Here is an 18,579-nt window from a genome sequence, read left to right on the forward strand (position 1 = left end):
CAGTGCCTATCCTGGCCTACATATGATTTCAGGCCTACGTGGAACTCCAGACCTACAGCAATGTGCATGACTCCTAAGTGCTCTCTGAAATAACAAGTCACTCAGTTCAAGGGGCAACTGGGAATGGGCAACAAAACGCTTTGGTCCAAATCCTCAACTGAAGATTTGACTACAGTTACCCTTTTGAATCTTTGTGGATTGTTTAGGTGACATGATGAATTTTTAAATTGTTTGGATCTCATATTTTTAGTGGAATCTTATAAATCAGGGAGCAATGTCAAAGGCACAGGCATCTCGGGTTGAATGGTTTTACATTTTTGCAGCTGTGTGAACAATATTTGATGTTCTCATTAAGCAAAATGGAAAAATTGCTGTTGCATCCACAGTTTCTAAGAAAGAATCAAGTTGTTTTTCTGCATTTAAATGATGTGCATTATTTCAACATGACAAACACAAATATTTTGTATCTTTGTACATTATAGGAAATGCTGACCACAGAAAACTAGGACATTATTCATTTAGCTCACATGTTTTGCCATAGTGAACAGTACTGAAATGCAGTCCTGCTCTCCAAATGATATGCAAGGATGATATGATTTAAGTAAACTCATTAATCCAAATGGTTAAATATTAAACATTGGAATTTTACACAATGTGGAAAAATGGCCAAAAGACATGCAGAATAAAACTATCTCAGAAAATTCAAAGCTTTTCAATAGACCTTATAATTGTGAAACTCTTTTATAGAGCTGCAACTGAGGCTGTGAGTGGTGCTGCTGCATTAGATAAACAGGCTCTTTCAAGTTACAAAGCTTACTAAGCCAGGCAGGCGGGGAATTCAAAGAACTGATAACTTGAAATCTGGACTTGATGAAGCTCAGTGTTATGCGTTAATGGCTGAATGTTTTCCACTCAAAAGTTGTTACTTCAGTCTGATTTGTGAACTTGCTTCAGTGGGGTGTTCCATTCTTCCTCTGGATTATTTTCTGTCTCCTCGATCTTTTGCTTCATTTTGAAGATGGGAAACCAAAATGAGACCTGTTCAATGTTTAAGAAATCAACCTTTATGCTGTTTGCAGTTCAAAGATTTAAATGCAGTAATACAACATAGCATTGCATTAACTGAAACATGCCATGCAAGGAGAGAGCAGCAGCTTTGCTTTGTAAAGGTTGTAATGGTCCAGCTGCATCAATATTAGAACTATCAACATTGAAATCTGTGATGGATGCTGGAGACAGGTTCAGTCATTGCCTTCAAAGGGAATTGAAAGTTTTCCTGAGCAAGATATCCAGGCCAATGCAGAAAGAGGCATGGCTGCAACCACATGAATAACCTTTGCAGAGAGCAATTAACAGGATGGGTCAATTGGTCTCCCTTTGTGCTGTAATTATTCTATGATTCTGTGTTAAATCCCTACAGTGCTGGATAGAGACTATTCAGCCCATTGAGTTTGCACTGTTCTCTGAAGAGCATCTCCATCGAGAACCCCCCCGCCCCACCATATCCATGTAGCCCCCCATTTACCATGACTCATGTACCTAGCATGTACGTCCCGGACACGACAGAGCTGTTTAACATGGTCGATCTACCTAACTTGCAGAACCTTGGACTGTGTATTGTGGAAATTAGAGAGCATTATTGCACCCCCCCCCCCCCCCCCACTCCATTATAATTCTGCTCTCTTGTTTTTTTCTAAACTGTAATTTGTTATTATTACTCTAGGCCTGGTGGGTAATAGTTGATAATTGGTCATTAATTAGAAATATGGGTTGTTTGGCGGTGGTTAAAAAAAAGTTCAGAAGTGTTTAATAGATCTCTGGAAAGAAGGTAAAAGCACTTTTGGAGAAGTGGTAGTGTCCCTATCTCTGAGTCAAGAAGCCTATGTTCAAGTCCCATTCATTCTAGGGGGGTGTAATAACATCTTTGGGCAGGCTGATATAGAAAATATCAAGGGCTGTTTTTTGTCTGGGTTCAGGAAAAATGGATAACAATTCTCTAAATAAAAATGAGACAGTAGAGTTCTCCAGTGGTACAGTGGCAGTGGCCCTAATGTGGGCCAGGAGGCCTGGGTTCATGTTTCACGTGCTCCAGAAGTGTAAACAGGTTGATTAGAAAATATCATAAGAACAATGGATACATTTTAAATGCATTAGTCAACATAATGGAGATTCTGCAAGGACATGGGATTCTCAATAGATTAAACACAGCTTCCCATGAGTTTCAATTCCCTTCCTAATGACATTGTGGGTCAATCCACAGCAGGTGGACTGCAACATTTCAAGAAGGCAGCTCAGTAGCATTTTCTTAAGGGCAACAAGGGACAGACAATAAATGCTGGCCAGCTAGTGATGTCCAAATCCTACAAATGAATAAATAAATAATGATCTCCACTTTCCAGTGTGGGATATAGGTGAATTAATGTTATTTCTGCAATTATAAGTTCTGATACAGAGTAAATGAATTCACATTAGTTTGGGATTGTTTCAGACGAGAGCAAAAATGAGGAAACATATAATCCGTTAAAGAAAATGGTATGTTAGCATGAGACGTGATTACAGAACAATGATGGATGTATGGGCAAACAGGAAAAACATCTGTTTCCCACTTGTACAGAGACACAGGAACAAACCCCAATTAAAAGGGCTTAGTGATAAGATGCTGTGAGGGGCAGCACAGATGGAGGGAGCAGATAATGGTAAGCAAAGGATGGGATGATGTCAAACAACCTTATAGGAGGCAGAGATAGACATTTGTCTCTGACAAGGCCGGATAAACAGAAGTTGTGGGATCAGTCTTAAGGAAATGAGTGAAGTAAGCGAAGCAGGGAACAAACAATGGAATAAGGAAAACATATGGGAAAAAAACTGTATAAATTGCGAGAGTTTGTTGGGGTTTACTGTGCATTTGTCATTGCCTTACCTGGCAGTTAGACATGGCACCCACTTGCAAGTGTACAAATAAACGACTGTTTCAGATATTTGGTCTCGGACTGAAATTATTAAAGTGAGTGAGCTTTTGTTTCTCACACCAGAAAGATGACAAAACCCACCCAGGCAACTCCAGCCTCATGACCCTTCCATCAAACAATAGAATTGCTCAAAAACTCTGTGCAATCTTAGTGCAACTCTGATACTCCAGACTTCAGCATGTGTGGGGAAATGGAACCATTATATATAAGATAGGTTTTAAAAGTCTAATACTGTGACAGGGCCAGTACCTTGTTTCATTAAAGTGTATCTGCCACCTCTCAATCAGCCTCAAAGGCCTCATCCCACTGCTACAGGCCTCCACCAGCAGTCCAGTCCCTGTTCCCAGAGTTTAGATGTATCAGGGTGTGGAGGGCAAAGCTCTTTGCAATCCAGTTACATCTGCCAGAATTAGTTGCATGCCCAATAAGCAAGAAACCTTCAGTGAGGGAAGATTCTGCTTTCTCCAAAGCAAATTCAGGAATTGAAAATGATGGCAAGGTAAATTGTAATTGAAACATAGCTCACTAATATAGGCCTAGATACGTAGACACACCTTGGGCTGGATTCGATCTTCCTCAGTGAGATGAAGGAGGTAAAATGGACACTGATCGCTACACTGATTCCTGTGTCCCAAGTAAAGTGCCAAATAGCCAGAAAGATTCTGAAGAAAAGACCATACTGGACTCGAAATTTAAACTCTATTTCTCTCTCCAAAGATGCTACTGGACCTGCTGAATTTCCTCAACATTCTCTGTCTTTGCACAGAAAACGTGCTCCCCAAACACACAATCAGCCTTGTCATTCTTCTTGCTGCCTTGCAAGTTTGCTGTTATCATCAAAGCTAGTTCCTTATGCCTGTGTTTAGATATAAAAATATGGTCAGCTCTTGTGACTTGGAGTTGATATAAAAAAGTAAAATAGAGATGATTTTCATTGTTGCAATTACACTTGCTGTGAACATGGTGTGCATACATAACTAGTGAACTCTGAGAATCGGCACTGTAGGTTGATAATTAGACAGGTAATTTTCTGGTCACAGCTAAAATTATAAAGGTTCCCCTGCTCATAGATTTAGCTTTTATGAATTATGACATTGCAAGAAAAATTTTAAAATGTTACTAAAACCACATAGATGATGCCACCTTCCACTGCAGAATCTGGTGCTGTGCTCAACAACAGGCAGTACATCAAATTTTAGGAAGATAAATCCAACATGGTTAATTATTGGATAGATTGATTACAAGTTGGAAAGAGGCCCTTAGAAGACACAATGTAAGATATTAAAGGGGATTGATAAAGTTGATATGAAGTGGATGTTTACCCTTGTGGTGCAATCTCAAAAGAGACATCATAGATTTCGAGAAAGAGCTGGCAGATTTAAAACAGATGAGGAGAAATTCCTTCTGTCAAAGGGTCATAAATCTGTAGAAATCACTACCCCACTGTCCGGTGGACATCGGATATTGGATAAATTTAAGGAGCTGATAAACAGACTTTTAATTAGTAATGAGTTATGGGGAGTGGTCAACAAAGTAGAGTTGAAGCCAAGATGAGATCAGCCATGATCGCATTAAATAGCAGAGAAAGCTCAAGGGGCTGAATTGCCTACTCGTGCTAGGAGTTCTTGTGTTTTCTGCTGAACATTTCCATTCTCTTGAGAAGAAGTTATCTAACAGTCAGACATCAAAGCATACATCAGTGAAGGCCAAATTGAGTATGCACAGTGGCTTTGCCAAATTGTAGGACATTAAGGTGCCAAGAACAGGAAGAGTAGACAAGCCATGAGATTGATCGCTATCATCAGTTTGTCAAGAGGACTGAATAAAAGTGATATTTTAATCTGTGGAAGGTGACCTAATCAATGTGTGCATAATAATAAATAATAAATCTAAGAGCATTACTTCGGAGGTTTTTAAAAAGTTTGTTGGTGGGATGCGGCTACCAGTAGCTGGGCCAGCTACTAATTGCCCATCACCAGTTGCCTTTTGATCTCTGTGGCTTGCTTGGCCATTTCAGAGGGCAACTGAGAGTCAACCACATTGTTATGCATAGGCCAGACCAGGAAAGGATAGTAAATTTTCTTCCCTGAAGGACATTAGTGAACCAGATGTGTTTTTATAACAATCAAAATGGTCATCATTCCAGGTCTTTTTAAATTAAATATAAATTTCATCATCTGAAATGATGGGATTTTGAACGCTTGACCCCATACATTAACCTAAGGTTTTGGATTTCTTGTTCAATGGCATTACTAGTATGCCATTGCCTCCCCCAAGGCAAGAGATAATTAAAGCCAAATTTAACTGTTGCTCCGAAATCTTCATTTATATAATTTGGCCATGGAACGGATTTTGAAGTTGATAACGGAGACAAAATATCATTACGGTCAACTGCAATGCCTGAAAAATAAAACATTCCTTGATGTTTTCATGATAGCAAGTCCTTGTTTGTACTGAGATTGAGATCTTGAAATATCTTGGCTCAATTATAATCCTTAGTTCAGATTTTCATATGAGCTAGGAAAATCTGATTGAGAAACTTTTGTGTCTTTGAAATGTATGTCCTCATCGTGTGTCTGTTTGGCCAGCAATTAAGATTTTCATATAGATTCTGCATTCACATTGCATTTTGTGAACCAGAATGGAGAGTACATGGAGTGTTGGCATGAAGGTGGGAAAGTTAGAAGATCCACTTTGGTTCTCCAATACACATCCATCAAAGTTTCACCTGCACATCCACCAATGTCATTTATTGTATCCGTTGCTCCCGGGACACCCACACCAATCAACCCCACCACCCTGTGGCCCAACATTTCAACTCCCCCTCTCATTCTGCCGAGGACATGCAGGTCCTGGGCTTCCTCCACCGCCACTCCCTCACCAGCCGATGCCTGGAAGAAGAACGCCTCATCTTCCACCTTGGAACACTTGAGCCCCAGTGCATCAATGTGGACTTCACCAGTTTCCTCATTTTCCCTCTCCCCACCTTACCCCAGTTCCAACCTTCCAGCTCAGCACCATCCTCATGACCTGTCCTACCTGCCAATCTCCCTTCCCACCTATCCGCTCCACCCTCCTCTCTGACCTATCAACTTCATCCCCACCCCCATCCATCCACTGTATTCTTTGCTACCTTTTCCCACCCTCCTCTCTGACCTATCACTTTCATCCCCACGCCCATCCACTTATTGTACTCTTTGCTACCTTCTCCCCAGCCCCAGCCGCACCCCCCTCCCATTTGTCTCTCCATCCTGGAAGCTCCCTGCCTTCATTCCTGATGAAGGGCTTTTGCCCGAAACGTCGATTTTCCTGCTCCTCGGATGCTGCCTGGTCTGCTGTGCTTTTCCAGCACCACTCTAACCTAGACTCTGATTTCCAGCATCTGCAGTCCTCACTTTTACCTCTCCAATACAGCAGCCTAGTTCCCTTCAAGTATTAAAGGCTTGCTGAACTTACACACTTATCCTTCACTTACCCTTCCCATGGCACCCCATGCCTCTTCAGGCTGCTAATGGCACCCTTTGTCTGTAAACCCTCAACCATCCTCTTCCACAAATTCCCCCTTAGATCTCCCATGTCATCCAGGTCACTCTCATGCCACCTCATATATCCTTCATAGCCACTTACCAAGTATCCATTCTTCAGGAATAATGCATTCCAAATGGGAGTTATTTTAAAATCATAAGGACAATGGTAATCTTCAAATAATGCAATAAAATGTAAGGCTTTAGGTGGAAAATGTGCATGCATCTTTTCTGAGGTTGAAAATCATCTCAGTGAGTTTCACAGGAAAGCCTTCTCTGCCAGCACACTGTTTTCATGTGCTCATGCAGGCTTTGGGGACTCTTGAAATACACCTCCTTTGAGAGATCATGACCACTGGGGAAGCCAGCTGATGTGTCAGAGGTCAGGAATATTCTGAAATGTCAGTGTAAAATATGATGACACCTTCAATTGTCACTCTTAGATGCTGTACTTTAATGTAGATGTATTTTTATTGTCACTCTTAGATGCTGTACTTTAATGTAGATGTATTTTTATTGCAACAATTCAGTATAGAGATCTGTGCTACCGATGAATCTTGAGCATCATAATGTAAGTGCATTACTGTCATTAAGTCATTACATTTTTAAGATTACTTATAGTGTGGAAACAGTTCATGCCGGCCCTCTGAAGAGCAACGCACCCAGACCCATTCCCCTACATTTACCTCTTCACCTAACACTAGGGGCAATTTAGCATGGCCAATTCACCTAACCCTGCACATCTTTGGACTGTGGGAGGAAACCAGAGCACCCAGAGGAAACCCACGCAGACATGGGGAGAATGTGCAAACTCCACACAGACAGTTGCCTGAGGCGGGAATTGAGCCCGGGTCTCTGGTGCTGAGAGGCAGCAGTGCTAACCACTGTGCCACGGTGCCGCCCACAATATTTCTATTTGAGAAAATGTTAAAATAGCTTTATAAATATGAAAAAAATGTTTGAAGGGATTTAAATGTGCTGAAAGCCCTGAAAAAGGCTCTTTTTCATTTGAAAGGACATTTATTGAGAAGCAATCAGCTTTAAGTGCAGAAAATACCACCTCTTCTTTGAATTTCAAAATTTGCATTTGATAAGATAACTGTGGCCATTGTCATTGTTTGCCTACTGTTCCAAGAGCTGGTGTCCTTTTGCACAGCTGCACAGGGAATTGGCTAACAGTTTTACAAGGTTGTAGTAACAAGGAAGGAACTGAGGACATAGTTGCTAAGTTCTCAGATGACACAAAGGTTGGTGGAGGACAGGTAATGTTAAGGAAAGGGGAGGCTGCAGAAAGACTTGGATATGCGAGGATAGTGAACAACTAAGTGGCAGATGGAATACCATGTGGGAAAGTGTGAGGTTATGCACTTTTGTCGGAACAATAGAGCTATAGACTATTTTCTAAATGTCTTCGTAAAACAGAAGAACAAAGTGACTCTAGTTGTTTCGGATTCTCAGTTAGGAAAGCAAATGCAATGTTACCATTCATTTCAAGAGGGATAAACTGCAAAAGAAGGGTTGTACTGCTGACGCTATATATGGCTCTGGCCAGTCTGCATTTGGAACATTGTGAGCAGTTTTGGGGAGTGTATCTAAGGAATAATGTGCTGACATTGTAGGGCTTCTGGGGGAGGTTCACAAGAATGATATTGGGGATGAAGGGCATGTCATATGAGGAGTTTGAGGACTCTTTGTTTGTATTTGATGAAGTTTAAAAGGATGAGGGTGTTTCCCATTGAAACTTGCAGAATATTGAGAGGTCTGGATAAAGTGGAAGTGAAGAAGATGATTCCACTTGTAGGAGAGTCTACGACCTGAGGACACAGGTTCAGAGTTAAGGGATGACCCTTTAGAACTGAGATGAGGAGGAATTTCTTCAGCCACGGATGACTAAGCTGTGGAACCCATTGCCAGAGAAGTCCATTTCATCATTGAATGTAAATAAGATTGAGATAGATAGGTACTTGATTAGTAAAGGGATTAAACAACCATAATTGAATGGAAATAGATAGTGTTGAAAAATGTGCTAATTGATTAGCAACTGTTTCTCTCTCAATTAACTGTGCTGTGTAGACAATTGTCCTGTGTTATTACTTTAAGAGATGGGAGATCAGTTAAAATTTCGGCTGTGATTGGATGGGACTGGTTCAGTGATATCATTAGAGTAACATTAGACTATTCATTACTAATATAAGTTAATTTATTATTGCTGAAAAAAATACATGTTATCAAAGTTTTTCATCTTGCATCATCAAGATAATTTGCAAGAATACTAATTCAAGGGACAAACCAACTCCATGACACGAGAATTCTGATTAATTGGCAAATAGACACGGATTAGTACAGATACTATCAGAGACAACGCTGCCATTAATGCTGATTTGGAGTTACACTGTACTGGGAACAAATTATATTAATACACAACATCCTGTTCTTTGCAAACAGAACTCTTTTCAGTCATGCCATAGTTTGTATGTGCCCCCTCATCATACAATGTGATTTCCTTTGTAGTGCTTTACTCCTGCAGCCCTTTCCTCTTCTTTCTGAAATATTACTTTCTGATTATACCGGGGCAACTGGCAAATGGTTCACAGTAACTAACATTTAAAAAATATTATTCATATATCAGCTATGACAGTGAATCTACATGACAAGGTAAAGGGGCACAAAGAAACTACACCATGACAGAAAAGTAATAGATGTCAACTTTAGTCATCTTACCGAGTTAACCACTCCATTCAAAGACTTCTTGGTCTTGAGTTTTAATCTTTCTGAAGATCTTTTCTTGATTATCTCTTCATGCAAAAAATATGCACGATCCCTTTGAGCTTCTGGGTAAAATGATGACAAGATCAATATTTTCAACGTTGCAATTTTGGCAGCAAGCAAAGTGAGTAACACAAGGGCTGAAGTTATTGTAGTGAGTGGGATCCACATGTCATTAATTGTAAGAGTTGGTTCAGGAAAGCAATCACTCGGAAACAATGGTGCTTTATAGGAAATACTTGCCTGTAAAAAACAAAGGGGATAAACACTTTAGTTAATGTATACAATCAAACCCCATATCCGTGGATTCGGTTTCCATGGTTTCAGTTATCCATGGCTTACTGTGGCCCGAAAATATTAAATGGAAAGTTCCAGAAATAAACGATTCATAAGTTTCAAATTGCATGCCATTCTGAGTAATGTGGTGAAACCTACCCACCCCGTTGTACTCAGTACAAGACTCATCTCTCTTTGTCCTCTGTACCCACGCTGGCTCGCTTTACTCGCATCCAGTTAGCCTCTAGCATTCTTGCTGTCTGCATTTGTTGTCATGTTATCACAGTTTTGTTGTGAAAATAACTCTTATTGTGCGTAATTTATTAATTAAACTTTATCATAGATATGCATGTAAATAAAAAATGACTTTTACATACAATTCGCTATTATCCGCGATTTCGGGCATCTGCGGTAGGTTTGGAATGTTTCACCCATAGATACAGACAACTGAAGCACCATCAACACACAAGAAACTTGACACCATCCAGAACACTTGATTGATATCAAATCCATAATCCAATTAACATCCTCACCACCAATGTTCAGCAGCAGCAGGACTACTTACAAGATGCACTGCAGAAATTTGCTGAATTTCTTTGAGCAGCACTTTCTGACTCTATGACCACAAACATCTAGAATGACAAGGACAGAAAATACATGGGAACACCACCAACTGCAAGTTCCCCTCCAAGTCTCTCACCATTCTGACTTGGAAATATATCACTGCTTCTTCAGCGTAGCTGGAACAAAATCCTGGAACTCCAGCCCCAGTTGCATTGTTGGTTTTCCAACAGCAAATAGACTAAAGTGATTCAAACTCACTATTACCACCTCCAGGGCAACAAGGAATGGACAACAAATGCTGGCCGAGCCAGTGATACCCGCATCCCCTGAGTTAATAACAAAAAAGAGTTTTTTTGGCGTGACCAGGAGAAACTATTTCCATTGGCTGAATTATGCAACAATTGCTTATGATTTGGAATGGACAATCTCTGAGGGCAGAAGCTAAAGGTTCAATAATGGCTTACATAGGGGAATTAAGTAAATACTTGAAAAGGAAAAGAAATACAAGGTAAGGAAATAAAATGGGGAGTGGGAGTAACTGGACTGCTTTTTGATAGAAATAGAGTAGACTCAATAAACCAAATGGTCTCTTTCTGGGCTGTAATTTTGTCTGATCTTGCATTGTCCAGTTATAATATAATAATTATCCTAGACATCGATAGAGTATATCGATAAAGCATACTCAAATATGATCTGAAGTATATTCAGTTTGCAAACATATGTAATAGAGACAGAGGAAAACCATTGGACCTTCCAACCTGATCTGCTATTCAGTAAGATCATGGCTTATCTATTTATGTTTTGAAATCCAAATGTACATCGACTTAATTCTCTGCCTTCAAGAATTTAGTGACCTCTACCTTAAAAATATTTAAGTGACTTTGCTTCTACCATCTAATGAGGCGGAGTGTTTCAAAGTTAGTCAAGTCCCATCAGAGAAAGATTTGCCTCATCTGTGTTTTCAAAGGGAGACTAGTGATTTTAAAATAGTGTCCCCTAGTGACAGTCCTGGACTGACTCATGAGAGAAAACATCTTTTCCACATCTACCTTGTCAATAATATTCTGGATCATAAACACTTCCATCAAGTGACCTCATATTCTTCTAAACTATAGAGGAAACAAATTCAATCTATCCAACACTTCCTCATAAGACAACTGGCTCATTCTGTTTATCACTCTAGTAAACTTTTTCTGAACTTCTTCCAATATATTTACATCCTCCCTTAAGTAAGAAGACCAAACTGCAGACAATATTTCAGATGTGGTCTCACCAATGCCCTATATAACTGAGTTAAAAATCACACAAAACCAAATTATAGTCCAACAGGTTTATTTGGAAATTCTGAGTTATTTTCCCACATTATGTTCCATAAGCCAGATTTTTGCCCACTCAATTAACATATCTATATCTGCCTGTAATTTTCTTATGTCTTCACAGCATACTTTCCTGCTCATCTTGATATTGTCTACCAATCTAACTGCCATGCTTGCCTTTCCCTCATCTAAATTGAGGTCTCAGCAGAAAAACATGTCACCTGTCACATTCCACTTGTCACCTGTCCATCAGAACACAAAAAGTGTTCCCATGTATTTTCTGTCCTTGTCCTTCTAGATGTTTGTGGTCATAGATTCAGAAAGTACTGCTCGAAGAAATTTGCTGAATCTTGTAAATAGTACTGCTACTGTTGAACATTGGTGGTGAAGGAGAGTTTGTGGATTTGATGTCAATCAAATGTTCTGGAATGTGTCAAGTTTCTTGTGTGTTGATGGTGCTTCAGTTGTCCAGGAACACACCCATGCACCCATTTCTGCATGTACTCTGCTTAATGCCAACCAATCAATCTTCTATCTGTGCTAACATATTAAACCCTACACCATGAGCTTGATGTGCCCCATAATAATCAACGATGTGGCATACTATCAAATGCCTTCTGAAGATCCAAATACAATACATCCACAGACTCTTCTTTATCCATAGCACATACTTCCCTTAGGCAAACCTTCCTGATTTTTCTCAAGAATTTTGAATTTGTCTTAGTGTACAGCATAATCTTTTTAATGATTGATTCTAACACTTACCCATGATAAACATCAGGCCAACTGGCTCACAGCCTGCCTGTTTCCTGCCTCCCTCTATTCTTGAAGAGCGAGGTCATACTTGTTACTTCCTATTCTGATGAATTTTTATGAAATCTAGGAAATATGGTAAATTAACATGATCACATCAACCAGCTCATCAGCCATTCCTTTCAAGATTTCAGGACCCAGAGACTTGTCAGCCTGCAGCTGTATCAGTTTGCTTGGTATACCCACTTTCCTGGTGATTGCAATTTCACTAAGTTCCTCTCCTCCTTACATCTCCTGGAATGTTGCATCTATTGGAATGTTTTCTATAATCTCTATTATGAAGAGCAAAATATTTGTTATATCATTTGCAGTTTCCATCTTATGTACTTTTAACTCCCCATTCTAATTCTAAAGAGGACCAACACACACTTGGATTCTTTTTAAATAACTATTGCTAGCTGTTGTTTCTAGCTCATTTCCTTTTGATTAATCCTTTAATCGTTCTCTGCCATATGTACGTTCTGACCAGTTGTCTGACCTACAAGCCTCTTCGTGCAGTTATTTGCTTCTTTAGCTCACTGCAACGGTTGCAGTTCGTTCTATTTAATTTTGTTACGCTTGCTATTTTCTCAGTTTTGACTTTGATAAGCATCAAAGATGATTTAAACCTCCCTCGGTTGGTTGTGGTATGTGTAGTGTGACATGAGTGATAGCAAGATTAGAAACCCACTTCTATCAATATTAACTGGAAATAAATAAAAATTCTGAGAGGTTCTGGCCATAACATTTTAGCACTGACATTGAAATGTTTGAGAAGATGGAAAGGAAAATTATTCGAAGGATAAGGGGTGTCTATTACATGAAATGAATAGAGAAACTGGGATTGTTTCCCTTGCACCAGAGTAAGTTTAGGAAAAATTTAACAACGGCATTCAAAATCATATAATAAATTAAGAAAATCTGTTAATGATTGATATGCACAGGATACAGATTTAAAATTTTAAAAACCAAAAGAACTGCAGAAACTGAAACTCAGAGACAGAAACAGAAATTGCTGGAAAAATTCAGCAGGTCTGGCAACATTTATACAATTTCCATTTTTGTTACAAATTTAAGATCATTGGCAGAATACACAGCAGTGAAATGAGTAGAATGTTTTATGTAGTGAGTTAAGATTCTCTAGAATATAATGTCTGAAGTGTGGTTGCAACAAATAAACAAGATCTTTCTAAAGGAAACTGCATAAACAAAAGAAAAAACTGAATGATATCCTAATATACTGTGTGATTGTACATGAACCTATGTTGCACAAGCTGCCAATTCACAATCACTTACTTTCTCACAAAATCAAAATCAGCCCTGAGTCATTTATGCTGCACATATTGAGGCTAATTTCAATTTAATAAATTCCTTTCCTTTTCATTTTCTGAAAACTATTGCAAATATAAGAAGTTTTTCAGATATTTGAAATTTGAATTATGACAACTAGATGTTACTGAGACATTTTTGTAAGAAGTATAATCATAGAATCCCTACAGTATAGAAACAGGCCATTCAGCCCATCGAGTCCATACTGATCCTTTGGAAAGCATCCCACCACCAAACCATCCCCCTACTCCTGTAACCATACATTTCTCATAGCTAACCCAACTACCCAAGACAGTATGGGCAATTTACCATGACCAATCTACCTAACATGAACATCTTTGTGGGAGGAAACCTGAGCACCTGGAAGAAACCCAGAAAATATGTCACTTATGGTTTTGTATGAAAAGCAGATAGACAGGAAAAGACTTCCATTGAGTCTGTCCCATTCATCCATTAATCAGCACAACTCCTATTACCTACCAAATTCCTGGGATAGACAAAGAAGATCTTAAAATAAAACCTGGCTAATTCATAGGAAAAGATCATTTTAGGAAGTCGAATAAAAAGAGGCCAAGAAAGCAAATGATTAAAATGGATTTGAGCAAGGAGCAGGAGTTATTTTTCTGCCATCCCAAGAATGTCCTGATTCTTGGTTACTCTGCTTGTGCTCCTCCTCCCAGTTGTGCTCAGAGCTATCCACATTCATGAAATTATAAAACCATAGAACCACAATAGAACCAGAGAACCCCTCCAATCCTTCTGCCACTTAGCTTGAATCTATGACTCCTGGTTTTTGAACTCTCTGCCATGGGAATCAGGATCCTCCTATCTACTGTATCTCTAGCTCCACAATTTTCATACCCTCAGTCATGTCACGCCTCAACATTCTCTGTTCCAAAGAAAACAACTCCAACCTCTCCAATCTCTCCTCGTAGCTACAATTCTCCAGCTCTGGCAACATTGTAGTAAATCTTCTCTGCACTCTCTCAAGAGCAATTACATGGTTCCAGTAATGTAGTGACCAAAACTGCACACAGTATTCCAGTTACAGCTTCACCAGTGCCTTACACTGTTTGATCATTATATCCCTATTTTTGTATTCTATACCTCTGCCAATGAAGGATAGCATTCAACATGCATTCTTTACAACCTTTTTTGTTTGTACCGGGACCGGTCTCTCGCTTAATGTACCTGTCTCAAAATATTCTCATTTATTATCTATTCCCTTTTACTACTTGACCTCCATAATTGCAGCACCTCATTCTTATCAGAGATGAAATCGATCTGCCACTTTCCTGCCCACTCAACCAACACATTGATCTCATTTTGGAATTTACAGCTTTCCTCTACACTATCCATGACACAGACAATTTTTCTGTCAGCTGCAAATTTCCCAATCGTGTCCCCGTGTTCAAGTCCAAATTGTAAATGTATAAAAGAAACAGCACGGGTCCCAATACTGAGCTACTAGATCACATATGAATCAGTTTTCCATTCACAAAAGCAGCTGTCAAACATTATCCTTTGTTTGATGCCAACTTTGGATCCAATATGACAAATTACCCTGTATCCATTACACTTCCTTTATCAATCCTCGTTGTCACTTCATCAAATAATTCAATTGAATTTGTAATTCATGACCTCCTCTTTAAAACCATGTTGACTATCCCTGACTATTCTATGCCTTTCGAAGTGATAGTTTATACGATCTCTCAGGATTGATTCTAACAATTTGCCCATCACTAAAGTAAGATTAACTGGCCTAAAATGCCCTGTATATTGTTCAAAATCCAGTTGATATTCAGATTGTTCAAGTCTCCTACTATTATTGCCTCTTATAGCTACAGACAGAAATTTATCTATATGTGTGTTCTTCTGCCTCCCTCTTACATTTGGGGTCTGTAGTATACTCCCAGTAATGTGACTGCCCCTTTTATTTACATCCTGCCAGTGACAATTCCTAAGGGAATCACGACCATTTCCTCAATCCTACTGGTAAAGGAAATCCTACTGGCTAGAGATTCCATCTCTAATCCACTTGTGCTATGTACCAGTACACTACAGAATGCCTTGAGAGAAGGAAACATTTATGAATGAATATCTGATAGAAGGTCATTGAACACGAAGCATTTACTTTGATTCCTTCAAAATTGCTGTCTGACCTGATGAGTTTTTCCAGGAATTTTTATGCTTTTGATTTCTGATTTCCAGTATCCACAGTATTTTGTTATGAAAATATTTATAGATACGAGGCCCAGCTGTTAAAACCAATGGGGCCTTTTCGTCCAGGTTAACTGCCCACAAGTGCTATACATATATCACACCTCACACTGTTAAAATGAGGCTCACAGTTTCCCTTGGCCATTAAGATAATTTCCATGAGGAGGGATCACCAACCCTGTCATTGTTATAAGCAGATCTCACTTTTCTGATTGTGAGTGTTCTCTCCCAGTCACTAGGATGAATTCAAGAACTAGTTGTCGGACAGGAGGAGTTTACACTGCTTGGTTGAAGAACAGCACTCGTCAGCCTCAAATTACTTTCCAACACTGGGAATATATCCAAAATGTTTCAAGATTTAGTGAGGGCTGCTTCCTCTTAAATGCTGTAAGGCAGTGATAACCAAACCCTAATCTCCATTTAGGATGACAAGCATTCTCCTCATTGCTTGCTAAGAGAATCAAATTCTTATATTCACCTGACCTAGCTCCCCCCCCTCTCAATTATTACATACACTTCAATTACATAGGATTGTTATGGCACAATGGTAGTGACCCTATCCCTGAGTTAAAAGACTGTGTGCAAGTCCTATCTGTTTCAGAGGTGTGTCTGAACTTGTTTATTTTTTAAACATCAATACATCTCAAATAAGTATTCCTGTTCCAAAGAAAACAATTCAAGCTTTTCTCAATGTTAAACTTTTCCATTCCAAGTAACATTCTGTGGTTGGCTTTACAACTGGTCAAAGTTTTATCCTTTTTTAAATACAGGGGTACAATAAGACCATTTAAACTTTTCATGGATAGTGTAAAATGTCTGACATCAGTTCATTAAAAACGGTAATGAAAATGTGCACCAGTGCAGCCTATCTCAATCCTTGTGTAAGATAATTAAAAGTTGTGTTTACTCTCCATTAATATTTCTTCTTGACATAAGATTATGCAGAAACAGGAAAATGACATTAAACAAACCTTGGACGTTTTCATAGTTTCAAGTAAACAATGTACTGACATTGCTGGAAATCTGAAATAAAAAAAAAGTGCTGGAGAAACTCAGCAGGCCTGGCAGCATCTGTGGAGAGAGAAACAGAGTTAATCTTTTAAATCCAATATGTCTCATCTTTAGAACCATTATTTTTTTGTAGTTTGGCTTTTTAGCCATGATGGGGGAGGAACAGTCACACCTTCTGCTGCTCTCAGCCAAAACCCCTGAATGTCTCACAGACATATATTGCTATTGGATGACAGGATTGGATAGGAACAAGAACACCAGGAGACTATTTCTTCTTTCTTGTTCATATGCAAATTTCCTCATTAATCTGGACAAGGCAAACAGAAATTGAAGTTTATCATGTATGTTTACTTCCACTTTATATGCTGGAGACGTCACCCTCAGGACACTTAAATCAGCTTCTTTGACGTGCATTGGTCACATTACAAACTACCAAATTTCAAAGGACTATTATTTTCATAGTACATATTTGAAACAATTGTGGTCTAAAAGCTATGTAAACTTTCTGTTACTTACTTTTGAGAACAAATTAAGGTCCATAGTAGGCAGAGACACAAAATGTATTCTTATTGAAGAAATGAGCAGATACAGTCCATAATCAATATTCATTCCCCAAAAAAGCAGGTTTGCCAAAATAGGAGTAAAGAATTTCAGAGTGTTTTTCCGTTCCTTTTCCATTAATTTCAGAGATGGGATCTTAATTAAATGTTTTCTCTCTTTTTTTTGTCAGTGGAAGTAGAGCAGCTTTCCCTTGCTTACTTCTTCTTTCATCCAGCTCTACAAACTGCTTGGTGATAAATACATTTTCAAAATCTGTATTGCGCACATACTTCCTAATATACAGCCCACTGGCTAATAAGACCAGCAAAAGACCAAATGCAACCATTATACTTTTAGAAACCATGAGGACTCTGTCAAATGTTAATATGATGCTACGACTGAGATTCTCCAAATGATGTCTCGTTTCATCAAGGTAGGCTTGTAGCTCTTCATCTATTCTATCTTTTACATCAATGGAAATAATTATCACTTCACTTTTCTGACTTAGAAAGTTGGGCAACCACCGAATGACGTCAATATATCTTTGTAGAAGATCGTTGATAGATGACACCGTATGATTCAAGTAACAGATGATGCATTGTGACAACCCTTTTAAATTATGAAAGCTGTTTTGGGCACAGTTGAAGAGCACCACGCAGGTGCCAGCCATGATCAGAGCGTTCCGTCCTTGTTGTGTTCCACAGGAGATGAGGATGATTAGGATAAAACATCTGAGGTGCTTTGAGAGAAACAAAGCTCCAGGAATGATGGCAGTAAAGATTCCACGCACTGTCAGACTCACTTTGAGGCTGCAGTATAATGCTTGTAAAGATATATAGAGAATGCCACTGGCCCCCAGCCCCATCAGAAGGCAAAATGAAATCAGACACACAATATTCTTCAGACCAGCTTTCCCTTCTGATACAAACAGGTTCCAAAGAATCTCTGACTGTTGCTTTATTATCCTGAGAAGAGGCATGTTTGTTCAAATAATGTTCTCTGCAAATCCAACAGAAATTACATTAGAAATGGCATAAAGATGAGTCATCAGCCAGCTACAGTCCTTTAATGGCTGATTTCTTCTGTTTATTTCTACAATTCTACAACACTTCTGTTGCTTTTATTTGTGGTTTTATGATTTGAAAGTAAACAGGGATCATATATTGTTTGATGTTGCCAGGGTTGGAGGATTTGAGCAATAGGGAGAGGCCGAACGGGCGGAGGCTGTTTTCCCTGGAGCGTTGGAGGCTGAAGGTTATAGAGGTTTACAAA

The 18,579-nt window shown here is 39.1% G+C and overlaps 1 protein-coding gene across 1 annotated transcript; it reads right to left on the reverse strand.

Moving 5' to 3' along the window:
• Nucleotides 1-927: 927 nt before the first annotated feature.
• Nucleotides 928-18,286, reverse strand: LOC122549482 (dendritic cell-specific transmembrane protein-like). Its single transcript, XM_043689342.1, is given in 4 exon segments — nucleotides 928-1,038; nucleotides 9,215-9,502; nucleotides 17,284-17,490; nucleotides 17,492-18,286. Coding segments are annotated over 4 exon segments (1,401 nt in total).
• Nucleotides 18,287-18,579: the final 293 nt, after the last annotated feature.

Source organism: Chiloscyllium plagiosum, chromosome 4, assembly GCF_004010195.1.
Source record: "Chiloscyllium plagiosum isolate BGI_BamShark_2017 chromosome 4, ASM401019v2, whole genome shotgun sequence".
In the NCBI taxonomy this organism is placed as follows: Eukaryota; Metazoa; Chordata; class Chondrichthyes; order Orectolobiformes; family Hemiscylliidae; genus Chiloscyllium; species Chiloscyllium plagiosum.